Here is a 17,320-nt window from a genome sequence, read left to right on the forward strand (position 1 = left end):
ATAATATATACAATGCTGATAAAAAATGAAAAATCAAACATATAAACAATATGAACAACAGACAACTGACAGAAAAAGCCAAATGATCAGTATGAAAACATGCTCAATCTCACTAATAATTAAAGAAATAGTTAATAAAGTAGATAGTTTTACCCTGTTAGACTGATGAAGACTAAAAATACTGATGATTCCTTATCCTCTCTTTAACACTGGTTTAATAGCACTGTTCATCTCTGTTGGTGCAATTGTTAACTGCTATAATTTTTTTAGAGGGCAGTTTAACAAGATCCATTTATAATTAAAATGTGTGTATTTCTTGACCCAGCAATTCCATTTCTAGAAATTCATCTTGTGGAAATGCTTGCCAAGCTATGCAAATTATATATACAAGAAGTTTACTAAATCATGGTTGTAACAACGATAAACTGTTAACATGTCTATCAATAGAATATCTTTTAAAAAATCTATTTAAAAGAATATTTACATTACTAGATTAAGCGATGGGATAGATACTAATATGGATAGATATTTGAGAGATACTCTTAGGCAGGAAATGTTGCAGAACCTAACAGATGTCATAAACACCTAAAAATGTATAAATATTAACATACAAATAGCCCCGCCAGCTGGCATGGCAGTGGTTGAGCCTCGACCTATGACCCAGGAGGTCACAGTTCAATTCCAGTGTGGGGTGTACAGGAGACAACTGATCAATGATTGTCTCTATCTCTCTCTCCCTCTCCCTTCTTCTCTGAAATCAATAAAAATATATTTATTTTAAAAAATACGAATAGAAAAATATGTAAATGTAGCAAACTGTTAATAGTGGTTCTCTCTGGGCACTTTTTATTTCCAGGTCACATATATATTATTTAAAATTTGTTTATATAACATTTGTTATCAGAACAAAAACAAAATACTATAGAACAAAACCTCAGGTCAGCTTTGTCCTCTTAGAAAAAGACAGGCTCTGTTGGTCATTCAATAAGATACAGATTTTAGAGCTGAGAGTAAGTCCAGCCAAACATTCCATAAAAATCACAAAAATCCTCTCCACACGTCCCTAAGAGGTTGTCTAGTCCCTAATAAACAATAGCTTGTGATGAGAAGATCATTTCCTTCACAGTTCATTCCACGTGGAACAGCTCTCACTGTTGAAAATTTCTTTATAGTACTTAGCTGAAATCTGCATTCTGAAAACTCATCATTAGCTTTAATTTGGGCCTTTGGAGTTACATAGAATAACAATCATGAAAACATACTTTAGAGCAGCGGTAGCCAACCTTTTGGACCTAGCGGCAACTGTTGCTTTAGAGTAGTGGTTCTCAACCTGTGGGTCGCGACCCCGTTGGGGGTCGAACGACCCTTTCACAGGGGTCGCCTAAGACCATCGGAAAACACATGTGTAATTACATATTGTTTTTGTGATTAATCACTATGCTTTAATTATGTTCAATTTGTAACAATGAAATTGGGGGTCACCACAACATGAGGAACTGTATTAAAGGGTCGCGGCAGTAGGAAGGTTGAGAACCACTGCTTTAGAGCTTAAGAATGTGACTTTTACTACAAAAACTCTTAATTTTCCTTTTTTCTGCAGTACACTTCTTGGATTTTGCCTAGATGTGTTTCTAGTTACAAGCTGTAAGACCCTTTGTCTCACTTTAAGTATATTTTTATTGATTTCAGAGAGAAAGGGAGAGGGAGAGATAGAAACATCAATTATGAGAGAGAATCATTGATTGGCTGCCTCCTGCATGACCCCTACTGGGGATCAAACGCACAACCCAGGCATGTGACTTAATGGGGAATCGAACTGTGATCTCTTGGTTCATAGGTTGATGCTCAACCACTGAACCACACTGGCCAGACTTAAACCCTAACTTTAAAGATGAAATCAGGATGAGGAAAGAAAGGCTAAAAGGGAGGAAGTAATTTGTCCAAGGTCTATTGCCAATTATTAGCAGAGGTGCTAGAAATAGATCTTAGATCACCTGATTCCCCACTTCAAAACTTTTTATAGTACACCAAAATTCTGTTCTTCAGAAAATAGGAAAGAAGGTAAGATTTCCTAACACATTCTATGAGGCCAGCATTACCCTGTTACCAAAGCAAGACAAATACATGACAAGAAAACTACAGACCAAAATTCCTTATGAATATAGAGGCAAAAATCCTCAACAAAATAGTAGCAAATTGAAGCAATACAGCAGCACATTGAAAGGATTATATACCACAATGTAATGGGATTTATTGCAGGAATGCACATGATCATCTCAATGATGTAGAAAAAGCATTTGAGAAATCCAACGCCCATTTGTGATAAAACAACAACAAACATTTGAAAAACTAGGAGCAGAAGGTAACTTCCTCAACATATCCCCAGGTTTTGCATCCACAGATTCAACCAACTGCAGATCAAAAACATTTTCTCTCGTGGTTGGAAATCACAGATAGTAAGGGCCGACTGTATGCAATGTTTTGCGCCATCTATACTAATAAAAGCCTATGTGGTCGTGACGCCCTCACGCCCTGATGCCGCAACCAGTAATCACCAGGAGGCTGCGTGCACAGTGGGCACGCGCGGGTGGGCGGGGCTGCGTGCATGCGCGGGTGGGCGGGGGCTTGACGTTACATGTGGGGGGGGGGGGCGTGGCTCCAGCCTACCTCTTTGGGGCAATCCATTGAGGAACTCCGGATGGGTGGGCAGGGCCTACCTCTTTGGGGCAACTGATCATGGGGTTCCCACACTGTGAGAGGGCACAGGCCAGGCTGGGGGACCACCCCCCCCCCCCAGTGCACAAATTTCATGCACTGGGCCTCTAGTTTTTTATATAAGGGACTTGAGATTGCAGATTTTGGTATCCATGGGGGTCCTGGAATGAATCCCCCACAAATACCAAGAGACACTGAAGCTTTGGAGAAGTCAAAAGTTATATGCAGATTTTCAACTGCATAGTTCAGGGGTCAACTGTATAATGCATACAGACAATACTGTACTATAATTATCAAATTTGCTAAGAGACTAGAACTTAATTATTCCAATCATTAAAAAGGATAATTATGTAACGTGATAGAGGTGTTAAATACTGCTACAATGGCTATCATATCACAATATACAACTGTATCAAATTAAACGCTGACACCTAAATTTACACAATGTTATATGTCAAATATATTCAATAAAATGAAAAAAAATAAACTGGAGTTCATCAAACTGACAAATGTTATGCACTAAAGGACACTATCAAGAAAGTAAGAAAGCAGCCCATAGAGCCCAGCCAGTGTGGCTCAGTGGTTGAGCATCGACCTATGAACCAGGAGGTCACGGTTTGATTCCTGGTCAGGGCACATGCCTGGGTTGTGAGCTCGATCCCCAGTGGGGGGCATGCAGGAGGCAGCCGACCAATGATTCTCTCTCATCATTGATGTTTCTATCCCTCTCCCTCTCCATTCCTCTCTGAAATCAATAAAAAAATATATTAAAAAAAAAAAGAAAGCAACCCATAGAATGAGAGAAATATTTGTAAATCACATATCTTATAATGGTCTGGTATCAAGACTATATTAAAAACTCTTACAGCCCGGCTGGCATGGCTCAGTGGTTGAACGTCGACATATGGACCAGGAGATCACGGTTCAATTCCCAGTCAGGGAACATGCCCGGGTTGTGGGCTCAATCCCCAGTGGGGGCATGCAGGAGGCAGCCAATCAGTGATTCTCTCACATCAATATTTCTGTCTTTCCTTCTCTCTTCCACCCTCTCTAAAAAAATCAATGGAAAAATATCCTCAGGAGAGGTTTAAAAAACAAAAAACTAACAAAAAAACTAACATATTAAAAAAATAATGTCCTTATTGGTAACCTTTTTTTAATTTAAAGTCTATTTTGTCTGATACTTAAGAACCAACACAGCTCTCTTTTGGTTATTAATCGCGTAGAATATATTTATTTGGGATAAGGATACTTATTGTTTTTATTGATATAATATCAGCATATAACATTATATAAGTTTCAGGTGTACAACTTTATGCTTCAACATCTGTATACACTACAATGTGATCACTACTAAAAATCTAGTTACCATCCATCACCCTAGAGTTGACCCCCTTCACCTCTTCACCCACCTCCAACCCTCCTCCCCTTTGGAAACCACCAATCTGTTCTCTGTATCTAAGAGTTTGTTTTTGTTGTATTTTATTTGTTTTTAGATTCCACATAAGTGAAATCATATAGTATTTGTCTTTCTTCATCAGACTTATATCACTTAGCATAATATCCTCAAGGTCCACCCACACTGTCTCAAATGGGAAAATTTCACCTTTTTAGGACTAAACTAGAGGCCCGGTGCATGAATTCATGCACGAATCCGGGGTCAATTGGGGCGGGGCCGGCTGGGGGGGAGGGGCCACGGGAGGTTGGCCAGCCAGCCCTGCCCCCGATCGGGGTGAAGGGGCCAATTGGGGGCTGAGTCAGCCAGAGGGGGCCACAGGAGGTTGGGAGAGGGGGCCTGATAAGAGCCCCGATCAGGGCAGTTGGCCGCCACAGTGCACGTCATAGCTACCAGTCATTCTGGTCGGTTGGCTTTATATATAGAGATAGTATTCCATTGTATATATGTACCACTTCTTCTTTATTCATCTATAGATGGACACTTACATTGTTTCTATTTCTTAGCTATTGTAAATAATGCTACAATAAACATAGGGGTGTATATATCATTTCAAATCAGTGTTTTTGTATTCTTCAGATAAAACCCAGAAGTGGAATTGCTGGGTCATACTGTAATTCTATTCTTTTTTTCAGGAATCTGCTTACTGTTTTCTATAGTGGCTGCACCCAGTTTACATTCCTATTAATAGTATAATACAGTTCCCTTCTCTCTCTCTCTAATACAGCGGTTCTCAACCTGTGGGTCGCGACCCCATTGGGGATCAAACAACCCGTTCACAGGGGTCACCTAAGACCATCGGAAAACACATATATAATTACATATTGTTTTTGTGATTAATCACTATGCTTTAATTATGTTCAATTTGTAACAATGAAATTGGGGGTCACCACAACATGAGGAACTGTATTAAAGGGTCGAGGCAGTAGGAAGGTTGAGAACCACTATTCTAATATGTTTTTATTGATTTTTTTTAGAGAGAGGGGAAGGGAGAGGGATAGAGAGAGAGAAACATCAATGAGAGAGGAACATCATCAATCAGCTGCCTCCTGCACACCCCACAACTGGGAAGCGAGCCCCGCAACCCGGGCATGTGCCCTGACCAGGAATCTAATGAGTGACCTCTTGGTTCCTGGATCAATACTCAACCACGGAGCCACACCAGCCAGGCAGATTACCTTCTGTCCATATCCTCTCCCACACTTGTTATTTCTTTTTTCTTTTTTTAATATATTTTATTGATTTTTTACAGAGAGGAAGGGAGAGGGATAGAGAGTTAGAAACATCGATCAGAGAGAAACATCGATCAGCTGCCTCTTGCACACCCCCTAACTGGGGATGTGCCGGCAACCAAGGTACATGCCCTTGACCGGAATCAAACCTGGGACCCTTGAGTCCGCAGGCCGATGCTCTATCCACTGAGCCAAACTGGTTAGGGCCACACTTGTTATTTCTTATCTTTCTTTTTTATAATGGTCAATGTAACACATATGAAGTGATAGCTCATTGTGGTTTTGATTTGCATTTGCCTCATAATTAGTGATGTTAAATATCTTTTCATGCGCCCGTTGGCCATCTGTATGTCTTCTTTGGAAAACTGTCTAATCAGATTCTCTGCCCATTTTTTAATTGGTTGTTTGATTTATGTTACTGAGTTGTATGAGGTTTTTATATATTTTCAATATCAGATGTAAGATTTTCAAGTATCTTCTCCCATTCACTAGGGTGCCTTTCCATTTGGCTGATGGTTTCCTTTGCTATGCAGAAACTTTATAGTTTGAAGTAATCCCATTTATTTTTGTTTTTGTTTCCCTTGCCTTTTAAATCATATCCACAAAATCATTGCTAAGACCAGTATCAAGGAGCTCACTAACTATGTTATTTTCTAGGAATTTTATAATTACAGGTCTTATATTCAAGTCTTTAATCCATTTTAAATTAATTTTTTTGCCTGGTATACGATAGTGGTCTAGTTTCATTCTTTCCATGTGGCAGTCGCTTTCCGAACACCATTTATTAAAGTGTGTGTCCTTTCTCCACTGTATGTTCTTGGCTCCTTTGTTGTAAATTAATTGTCCATATATGTGTGGGTTTAATTTTAGGATCTCAATTCTGTCCCATTGATCTGAGTGTCTGTTTTTATGTCTATACAATACTGTTTTGATTACTACAGATTTGTAGTATAATTTGAAATCAGTAAGTGTGATTTGTTCTTTGTTTTGTTCTTTCTCAATATTCTTTCTCAAGATTGCTTTGGCTATTCAGGATCTTTTGTAATTCCATACAAATTTTAGAATTCTTTATCTAGTTCTTCGAAAAATGTCACTGGAATTTTGTTAGGGGTTACACTAAATCTGTAGGTTGCTTTGTGTATTGACATTTTAACAATATCAATTCTTCCAATCCATGAGCAGAGTATTTTTCCATTTACTTGTGTCTTCCTCAATTTATTTAATCAGTCTTATACTTTTCAATGTATAGGTCGTTCACCACCTTAGTTAAATTTATTCCTAGGTATTTTACTCTCTTTGATGTAATTATGAGTGGGATTATTAATTTCTCTTTCTGAGAACTTGTTAATATATAGAAACACCACAGATTTCTGTATATCGATTTTGTATCCTTTTAACATTACTGAATTCATTTACTAGTTCTAGTATTTCTTCGGCAGAGTCTTTTGGGTTTTCTATATATAATTTATGTCACATATGTGTATATATATATATATACACACACACACACATATATATAATGACAGATTTCTTTCCAATTTATATGCCTTTTATTTCTTTTATTTTATTTTATTTTTGTTAATCCTCTCCCAATGATATTTTTCCATTGATTGTTAGAGAGAATGGAAGGAAGGGAGAGAGACAGAGAAACATCAATGTGAGAGAGAGACATTGATTGATTGCCTCCCGCACGTGGATCAAGCCTGCAACCAAAGTATGGGCCCTTGACCAGAATCGAACCTGCGACCCTTCCTTCAGTCTATGAGCCAATGCTCTATCCACTGTGCCAAACTGGCTGGGGCTTTTATTTCTTTTTCTTGCCTAACTGCGTTGACTAGGACTTCCAATACTATGTTGAGTAAAAGTGGTGAGAATAGGCATCCCTGTCTTGTTCCTGATCATAGAAAAAAAGTTTTCATCTTTTTACCAATGATATTATATTTGCTGAGGGTTTGACATAAATGGCTTTTATTTTGTCTAGGTATTTTTTTCCTATGCCCACTTTGCTGAGAGTTTAAATCTTAAACAGATGTTGAATTTTGTCAGAAGTTTTTTCTTCATCTATCAAGATGATATAATTTTTATCCTTCATTTTGTTAATATGGTATATCACAATGATTAATTTGTGGATGCTGGACCATCCCTGCACCCCTGGAATAAATCCCACCTGATCACGATGCATGATCTTTTTACTGTATTATTGAATTAGATTTGCTAATATTTTGCTGAGGATTTCTGCATCTATGTTCATCAATATGTTGGCCTGTAATTTTATTTTTCTGTAGTATATTTGTCTGGTTTTGGTACCAGGGTAATGCTGGCCTCGTAAAATGAGTTTAGAAGCATTCTCTCCTCTTCAATTTTTTGGAAGAGGTTGAGAAGAATAGCTACTAAAATCTTCTTTGAATGTTTGATAGAATTCACCAGTGAAACCGTCTGGTCCTGGACTGTTGTTTTTTGGGAGATTTTTTTATTACTGATTCAATCTCCTCACTAGTAATCAGTATATTCAGATTTTCTGTTTTTTCATAATTCAGTCTTGAAAGATTATGTTTCTAGGAATACACCCATTTTCTTCTAGGTTGTCTAATTTGTTGGCATACATGGAATATCTTTTTCCATCCTCTTACTTTCAATCTCTGTGTCTTTTGTATCTAAAGTGAATTTCTTATAGCCCTGACTGGTATTGATCAGTGGTTAGAGTATCGGTCCACACACCAAGGGGTCCCAGATTCGATTCCCAGTCAAGAACACATACCTAGGTTATAGGTTTGATTTTCGGCCTTGGTCAGGGTACTTGTGGGAGGCAACCAGTCAATGTGTCTCTCTTACGTCAATGTTTCTCTCCCCCCGCCCCACACCCTCCTTTCCCCCCTACTCTCTCTAAAAAGCAATGGAAAAAAATATCCTCAGGTGAGGATTAACAAAAAATAAAATAAATAATAAAATAAATAAGTAAAGTGTGTCTCTTACAGACAATATATAAATGAATCATAGTGGGGTTTTTTAATACAATCTGCTAATCTCTATCTTTTAATAGAATTTAATCCATTTATATTTAAAGTAATTGCTGATAAGGAAGGATTTACTTCTGTCATTTATGAGTATTTCTCTGTATGTTTTATGTTTTTATTCCTTATTTCCTCCATACTGCCTTTTAAAAAAAATTAATCTAAATCCTACCTGTAAGATTTATTGGAGGCGTCACCTTCCCAGTCAAGTGATCACTTCTCTCCCTCTATTTCAATAGTTCCTAATGAATATCTCCTTCATGAATATGTCCCAAAATATTTAAAAGGAAGTGCCTACCTTTCCTGGCCATAAAAATGGTCTCAGGTTCTATCCCTGTTTTCACCCTCTGAATCACTTGCACCTTAAACACACACCCACCATACACAATTCACCATTCATACATAAAGTTCATTATTATTGTCCATTCTCTGCCTACATGTGTCTTGGCTTAGGCTGGATCCTAGAATACTTAGGAAGGGTCTCTTGATTACTGGCAGACAAAGAAGAGAGAGTCAAAATGGCTTACATTGTAGGAGCGAGGATGCCTCTGCTTCCACTGCACCAGGAGCAGCTGGGCCACCACCAAGGTAGCGATGAGGATGAGGACCATTTCGGCATGCATGGCTTCGTGACCACGGTGTTTGGCATGCATGCGTGCATGCTCGACCCTGAAAGTCAAACAGATGGGTTTAGCCAAGTTAGGGCTGGTGTGGTGGTAAAGAGGTAGTGCTTCCCAGGGATATTCTACCCGTCCAAAGTTCAGAACACACTCCTGTATTTTGCAACGGTAGGGTACTATGCATATGTCCTAGAGCAGCGGTCCAGGAGCAACCACTGCTCCAAAGGTTGCCTTAAACCAGTGGTCACCAACTTTTCGAACCTCATGGATCACCAGTGGTCCACGGACCACTGGTTGGCGACCGCTGCCCCAGAGGACAGGCATTCTGATATAGAATAGGGGTTCTATGGGCCCCAATAACCAAGCTCAGCTATTGGATTAAATGTGGGTGGTCTGCTGCCTGCCTCCAATGGCAGATACAGCTAACACCTTTCCTGTTGCAAGAAAGAGATCCCAGAAGCCTGTGTCACTGCCCATTTCAGACCTATTTAATTCTGTCGTTGAAAAGAAAACATAACCCAAAGAGAAGATTATAGCCACAAAGCCCCATAATCTTAGTTAGTGATATTTATGATACCAATAAAGGAGTAACACTGCAAATGTGTGATAATTCTAGGGTTAAAGTTTTGCTTTATTTGTCCTACCCTCTCTGTCAGGACCAAGGATCCTAAAAACTAGTTACAGCCTGAAAAATCTAAACTGCTTTGACTTTATATTAATTCAAGAGTGACTTCACCGTCAACATCCACAGGGAAATAGCCTCAAGGACTTAAACTCTTATTTAATCTAAGGCTGGCGTTCTCTTGTCCTGAGGATTGGCAGCAAACCATTTCCTTGGTCAATACAGGCAAAAAGCTTTCTCTAAGAACAGAGAAGAATAGTTACTCCTATTACTCTGGGTCAGAGTCAGCCAAGGGAAAAGAATAAGGAAAACTTAGAAAACCAAATACAAATATAGCCTGTGGTCCGTAGCTTTTGTACAAGTTTTCCATGTATAGGGGTATTAGGGAGGGAAGGAAAGGACAACATAAATGGTATCTTCATGGAGTTCCCAAGGACAAGAAGAACCCAGTGGGATGAATTATGAGTAAATAATAAAGCAAATATAGCAAAAAGTTAATTGTAGAATCTAGGTGGTGAGTGTAAGGGTGTTCACTGTGCATTTCTTTCATGTTTTCTGTACGTTTAATATTTTTCATTATATAATGTTAGGGGCTAAAACTCAGTGGGCAGCCAAATATCAGTCAGCCAGCCAGACACAGCACCTACGGGTGTACGCTACATAAAACACTATCCAGGGTGAGAGAATCTGACAAAAAGATAATAAGGTTAGGAGTAAGAAACTTTAACCAGTTAACTGCCACAATATTTTTAATTTAACTTAAAAAGGTCTGCCACTTGTGTCTATAGACACTTATGACATACAAATGGTTAAGGTTGTGGCCTTGACCAAGAAAGTTAACAACTCTACATCACAATTTCTTCATCTGTCAAAGGGAGTCCATATCTTTTCCATCTCCCTCATAGGCTTATTGTGAGAATAAGCTAAACTAAAAGGACAAGTAACACTTTAAAAGCCTTAGAACTGTGGGGAATTATAGATAAGAAATACACTTCTTGTTCTCAGACAGTATATAACTGAATGGATGTGCACAACAATGAAAGAATATAGAAAAGACCAAAGAAGACATCTATTTCAAGTTCCCACTCAATGGAAAAATTATTTTTGATATCCTTTGTATGAAATACTTCCACTGGCTTAAGAACATATGCCTTGTCCTGACTGGTTTGGCTCAGTGGATAGAGCATCCGCCTGTGGACTGAAGGGTCCCAGATTTGATTCCAGTCAAGGGCACATGCCCTGGTTGTGGGCTTGATCCCCAGTTGGGGGAGTGCAGGAGGCAGCCAATCAATGATTCTCTCTCATCATTGATGTTTCTATCTCTCCCTCTCCCTTCCTCTGTGAAATAAAAATATATTTTCTTAAAAAAAAAGAACACATGCCCCTTAACGTTATCTATTCTAGAACCAGCAGTGTCTGACACATTGTAGGTACTCATATGTGCTTATGAAGGACTAAGACTCCAATGCTTTAAGAGGTAGGAGGGCCCGAGCTAGTTTGGCTTAGTGGATAGAGTGTCGGCCTGTGGACTGAATGGTCCAGGGTTCAATTCCGGTCAAGGGCACATGCCCGGGTTGCGGGCTCGAACCCCAGTAGGGGGTGTGCAGGAAGCAGCCATCAGTGATTCTCTCTCATCATTGATGTTTCTCTCTCTTCCTACCCCTTCCTCTCTGAAATCAATAAAAAGATATATATGGGGGGGGGGGGGAGCCGCAGGAGGTTCTCTACCTCTTAATATACCATAATTATTAAAGATATTTCTTCAATAATTAGATAATGATACAAAATCTATCTTTCTATAGCTCCAGGATCTAAACCTATACTCTGGAACAATAAAGGACATATCCACTCCTCTTTTCCAATGCTGCCCCTTCAAAGATTGCTCATGATCTTATTTTTTAAAAACAAAAACAAAACCAAAAACTATCTTGTTCCTATCACCATTTTATTGGCCTTTTTAGTTCTAGGTATTTATTTCTTTTATTTACTTTTAGTTCTAGATCTTGTAAATACTATTCATATAACATAATGTGAAGACCATTAATCCTGATTGCCTTCTTTGAGACATTATCTAGCCAAAGATCTTCTTATACTGTAGTGTCTACAACATCCAGTGTGGCCTCAGTGTAGCAGGGCACAATGGCACTGTCCCTACCTTAAGGCTGATAACATATTTCTATGAACATCTTCCAAATCATGTGAATTATTTCAGTAGCTGAGGTACACAACTGGTGTATATTAAGTTTAAAGTCATCTAAAATCTTGTTGGGTGTGTCGTATGCATTAATATCTTTGCCATTCTATATTTTACAATCAATAGTTTTAATCTAAAAGGATTTTTCTCATTATTAGGTTTTATTTGGTTGACTTCTCACTGGTCAGCCATCTTGTGAAGTTGTGGGACAATCACTCTGAAACTCCTTTACTAATTAGAAATCACGACAATAAGATATTTGCTGGCCCACTCTGGTTACACAGCAAGTTACCAGCAAGTTGAGATCTCCCATTTTCTCAATCAGAACCCTCTACCCTATTTCATGTATAATGATGATAATGTTAATGATGATAATCATCTTCAAAGTAGGCAACACTGGAGTTTACCACATGCCAGGCACTATTCTAAGAATTTCACATATATTAATCCTCACAACTCTATGAGGTACAGGTACTATTTTGATCCACACCTGACAAATGAAAAAAAACTAAGGCAAGTTAAGTAACCTGCGCAAAATCACATAGCTAGGAAATGGTACAACTAGTATTAAAACCTAGGTGGATAGTTTGGTACAATTATGCATTTGCTTCCCAGGACCAAGGGAGCTACCCAGAAGTGACCCATGTACTGGAAAAAAATCCCAAAGACCTAGCCTACTGGTCATGAGTCACTGTCTCCCACAGACAAGGAAGCAAAAAGAATAGAACTCTATTAGTTGGATTACCCGATAGTCCCCAGCCTGAGGGGCCCACACTATCACACTTACCTCCATTGCTCCTCTGGGGAGAGGTGTGACATATCAACCTGTAGAAAGACACCACCAAAAAAATCCATTACTGTCTTAGGCTGTCCCTGCCCAAAATAAGGTGCTTACACATTCATCAATATCCACCAAGGAATTACAGGAAGCTTTAAGTGTCAATTTTTATGAAGCCTTCCCTAGTACTCTCCTCCCCACTGATCTCTCCCTTCTAGAACTAACCAGTAACTCTGGCTCATGTCTATGATTGCCATTGTTTTGCATGTCTGTGCTAGGCAATAAGGACAAAAGAATGAACCTAATTCCCAAGATTCTCACAACCTATGAGATAAAAACATAATATTTCTTTATTAGATATCAAAGACTTGCTATGTAAGAAAAAAAAGCGGGGGGGAGGGGGGGGGACTTCTCATCCAACCTATGGCGTGACAGATTAGTGAAAACTTCCTGGAGGTGAGATGTGAAATACTACCTCAATGAGGAAGTTAGAGAAATATGTTCCAGGAAAAGGACTAACGTAACCATGAAGTTACAAAGCATACAAACAATTGAGAATGGGGTGGGTCCCTCCGCCTGGCTGGCGATTGGGGCTGATCAGGGCCATCTCTCCCAGTCCCGATCGGGGCCGGTGGCCTGGAGGGACCTCGGGAGGGCTCCAGGGCATGTCCAGCCCTGTCTCACCCAGTCCCGATCAGCAGGACCCCAGCAGCAAGCTAACCTACCGGTCAGAGCATCTTCCCCCTAGTGGTCAGTGCATGTCATAGCGACTGGTCAGTTGACCGCTCAGACACTTAGCATATTAGGCTTTTATATAGAGAGATTGTAACTCACAGCGAGGAATGCTCGGGGCACACTTTCCCTCCAGCCCCTGGTTTTGGAGCCCTCATGTCCTTCCAAGACTCTGCTCACCCTCTTCAGCTGCCACAGGAAGTAAATTGCATCGTGTGCATGGAAACCCTTTGCAGGCTCCATGGGTGTGTCTTTACTTTGCTGCAGTTCCGATTACCCCAACATGAGGAGAGCCATCCTCATTATCAGGTAACACCATCATGGTAAGGCCCCTGCTCAGCCTACTGCAGAGGTTTTAAATAGGCCATGGGTCGCCCTAGATGGTTTGGCTCAGTGGATAGAGCCACAGCCTGTGGACTGAAGGGTCGATTTCAGTCAAGTGCACATTCCTGAGTTGTGGGCTCAATCCCCAGTAGGGGGGTGTGCGGGAGATAGATCGATTCTCTCTCATCATTGATGTTTCTATCTCTCTCTCCCTCTGCCTTCCTCTCTGAAATCAATAAAAATAACTGCAAAGGGACCTAAACTCTGGAACCCCATCCACCAGGGCAACCTAGCATTTCAGAGGTCTCAGTTGATCCTTCCAAAAGTTAAAGACTGATCAACTTTGCAGCTAAAGACCTCATTCTTTCACAAAACATTAGAGATGACTAAGCCCAACCTTTGCTCTTGAGGTATTCACAGTCAGAGGAGGAGGGGCAGGCTATTAACCATAATATGATACGATAAGGATAACACTAACATATAAACAAAATGCTGTGTAAGCACAGAGAAAGGAGAGATTAGCTAGCTTCTAAACCTGGTATGAATACAGCACAACAACCAGGCTGACTGCCTCTATCTTGTGGACAGATACAGTGATCTGCTGCATAATTAGAATAACAAGTGAAGTCCAAAGGTTCACAAGCTACCCATATTTGTGGCTCCCCGTTCTCCTCTCATTCACATTTTTTCTCCAACTCCTTAGACTTGCCAAGAATTCAAGGCCAACAAATCGAAGTAGAACTACCTACCTCACTTTTCAGAACTCATAAATCATCTGGGGATTATGCTTAGCCAAACAGAAAGGCCTAACATGGACAGCACACTCTGGGCAGTGAAGTGCAAGTAGATACTAGCTGTAATAACTGCTGTGGCTGCTGTCTGCCCCCCACCCCACCCCTCCTACCATCAGACTGGCTTGTTATTTCTCAGACTGGCTTCCTCTCCACCTGGTCCTCTTCCCTCACTCTTCCCTATATGCATACCAGCTTCCTATACATTCTACACTTTTCTACCCATCCATAAGACCCAATCCAGATGTGACCTCTTCCAGAAACCCTTTCAGAACAGAATTATCCTTTCTATGAAGTCCTAATCTGGACTATTCAGGTGCTGATCACATTTACTCACCTAGGAAATCTCTCTTAAATTTTTCATTGCCACACCTCCTTAGTACAGACTTTATCCTTGCTCTCTCCTAGACAAATGCAGTGACTTTCAAGGTGATCTCGCTAACTCTGATCTTGCCAGAACAGATTCATAATATAGGAGCAGCCACAATGATCTTTATCAGACACATCTGACTGTATCCTTGACCAATTCTGATAACCTTCTATTACCTTCAGCTTAAAGTCCAAACTCCTTTGCATGACATGGAAGGTACTTCATAATTTGGTCCAACAAGCTACTTACCTCACCACTTCCCACCAAATGGCTTACACTCTAGCCACACTGAACCACTTACCAGTCTTCCCTTTTATCCCCTCACTGCTTCTACTAAAAGCTGCTACTGTCTTCTCCCGCTAGAATTCTTTCCTCACCTTCACTGTCTAGTTCATTTCTATTCACTCTTTAAAATGCCGCTCAAATATAAATTCCTTTGTAAGACATTCTCCAACTTTATTCATTCACACATCCATTTGACAACTGTTAACTGATCAGATGTTAAGCTCTAGACAGGGATACAGTGTCAAATGGATGTGTGAATGAATAAAGTTGGAGAATCTCTCACAAAGGAATGTAATTTTGCTACTGCTATGAATCGTAATGTAAATATCTGATATGCAGGATGTATTTTCATTGTTACAAATTGAACATAATTAAAGCTTAGTGATTAATCACAAAAACAATATGTAATTATATATGTGTTTTCCGATGGTCTTAGGCAACCCCTGTGAAAGGGGCGCGACCCACAGGTTGAGAATCTCTGCCCTACATGATCATTAATAACAATAATAAATACTTTCCAAACTTAACACAGCATACAACTAGGACTAAAGGACGCTTTGGGGAGAATGAAGAACACAGGTGGTTGCACCAGAAGGCCTAGGTCAGTGTGGAAGGAAATGTCTCTTCCATCTTTTCCTTCCTTTTAATTACTCGTTACAAATGAGGCCTTCAACCTCATGCCCTTCTTAGCCAGTCACTGTGTCACCCAAGTTCAAAATTTTGTGGTGTCCCAATGCTGCCTATAAAAGAAAGTCAGAACTCCTCAGCAGGCTACACAGTGCTCTCAACAAGAACACTGAAAGTGAGCTCTTGTGACCACACCTGACCACAATCTGATCCCAGACTGCCTTTCCAGTTTTACCTTCCTCTGCCCCGCAACTCCTCTGGCACTTAACATATGCTCCCCTGTACTATGTATAATATACCAGAAAGTACATGCACTCTGGAAGTAGATAAATCTGGAAGCCCCTTACCTGGATTAACCCCTTAGAGTGCCGGGGAGCGCAATCACGCTCCTCCTGTCTTTCGCCAAAAGTGCCGGGAGCGCTTTCAAAGCTTCGAAATGGCGTCCAGTTCTAAGTCTGCTTTTACTAGTGGTGATGATATTGCTAAATACGTCAATGTAGTAAAGGTTTCCTTAAGTTTTTGAATATGTAACTTCATTTACCTGCGATTCATAACTTTTTTCCTAAACTGCTATAAAATCAGCAAAAATGCCTTGGCAATTTTAGCATAGTTCCTAGGATATTGGTTGGCACTCAAAGGGTTAAGGCAAGTCTTCCCTGCTCTTTAATTTCTTCTCCAGTTCTGTACCCAGAGTGATCTTTCTAAAGCAAACCTGATCCATGTCACTCACCTAAAGCTCTTCCATAGCTAATCATCCATTACAGATAAAAATCCAGACTCCTTAGCACAGCATATAAGGCCTCACGTGATCTCACACAAGCCTCCCTTTCCAGTCTCCCTACTTTCCGATTACTCCCCACCTTCTACTCTGATGCTCCAGTAATACTAAACTACACACAGTTCCCTGGCAATGCCATTCTCTCCCTCTCACCTCCCACCTTGCACATGTTGTTCCTCGGCCAAGAGGACCCTTCCCTTCCTTCTTTAGTTGGTTACTTTCTAGTCATCTTTCATACCAGCTAAAGTGCCACTTCTGGGAAGCCTTTCCTGATCCCTTGCCCACCATTTTCTGTGCTCCCAGATATCTCTGTGCTTCTCTGTATTACAGTAGTTGTTACATCTGTTTACTAGTAAATGACTAACCCTTCCACTAGACTATGAGCAGCCTGAGGACCGGGCCTATGTCTTCATTATCCTTCACAGCTAAAACAGTGCCTGGTAAATGCTCAGAGTATGTTTGATCAATGAATAAATGAGTGAACAGAATTCTCCCCCACAGACATGAGATTGGCATAACAAATAACTTTATTAATATTTTAAGCTGACAATATTGCAGCTTGCAATGCCTTACTGACTTGCCTAACAGTGCCTAACACCTGTGCGATAGAACTAGGATAAAATATCAGATCTTCAGCCGAAACCGGTTTGGCTCAGTGGATAGAGCGTCGGCCTGCGGACTGAAGGGTCCCAGGTTCGATTCCGGTCAAGGGCATGTACCTGGGTTGCGGGCATATCCCCAGTAGGAGATGTGCAGGAGGCAGCTGATCGATGTTTCTCTCTCAT

The 17,320-nt window shown here is 40.3% G+C and overlaps 1 protein-coding gene across 10 annotated transcripts in view; it reads right to left on the reverse strand.

The window, feature by feature from the left end:
• The window catches only part of RNF121 (ring finger protein 121), a 43,328-nt gene extending 29,028 nt beyond the window's left edge, over positions 1-14,300 (reverse strand). For 3 of the 10 annotated variants that reach the window (XM_036325124.1, XM_036325129.1, XM_036325127.1), the window contains exons 1-3: positions 13,463-14,294; positions 12,638-12,675; positions 8,942-9,083 (exon numbers count right to left, since the gene is read on the reverse strand). In XM_036325124.1, the coding sequence (XP_036181017.1) occupies positions 8,942-9,083; positions 12,638-12,675; positions 13,463-13,603 (321 nt within the window). In that variant the 5' untranslated portion in view covers positions 13,604-14,294. Of the gene's footprint in view, positions 1-8,941; positions 9,084-12,637; positions 12,676-13,462 lie in introns of all 10 variants that reach the window. The other 7 variants (XM_036325128.1, XM_036325126.1, XM_036325125.1 and 4 more) reach the window with 6 other exon arrangements.
• Between the last annotated feature and the right edge of the window lie 3,020 nt (positions 14,301-17,320).

The sequence above is a fragment of the Myotis myotis genome, unplaced genomic scaffold (assembly GCF_014108235.1).
Source record: "Myotis myotis isolate mMyoMyo1 unplaced genomic scaffold, mMyoMyo1.p scaffold_m19_p_10, whole genome shotgun sequence".
In the NCBI taxonomy this organism is placed as follows: domain Eukaryota; kingdom Metazoa; phylum Chordata; class Mammalia; order Chiroptera; family Vespertilionidae; genus Myotis; species Myotis myotis.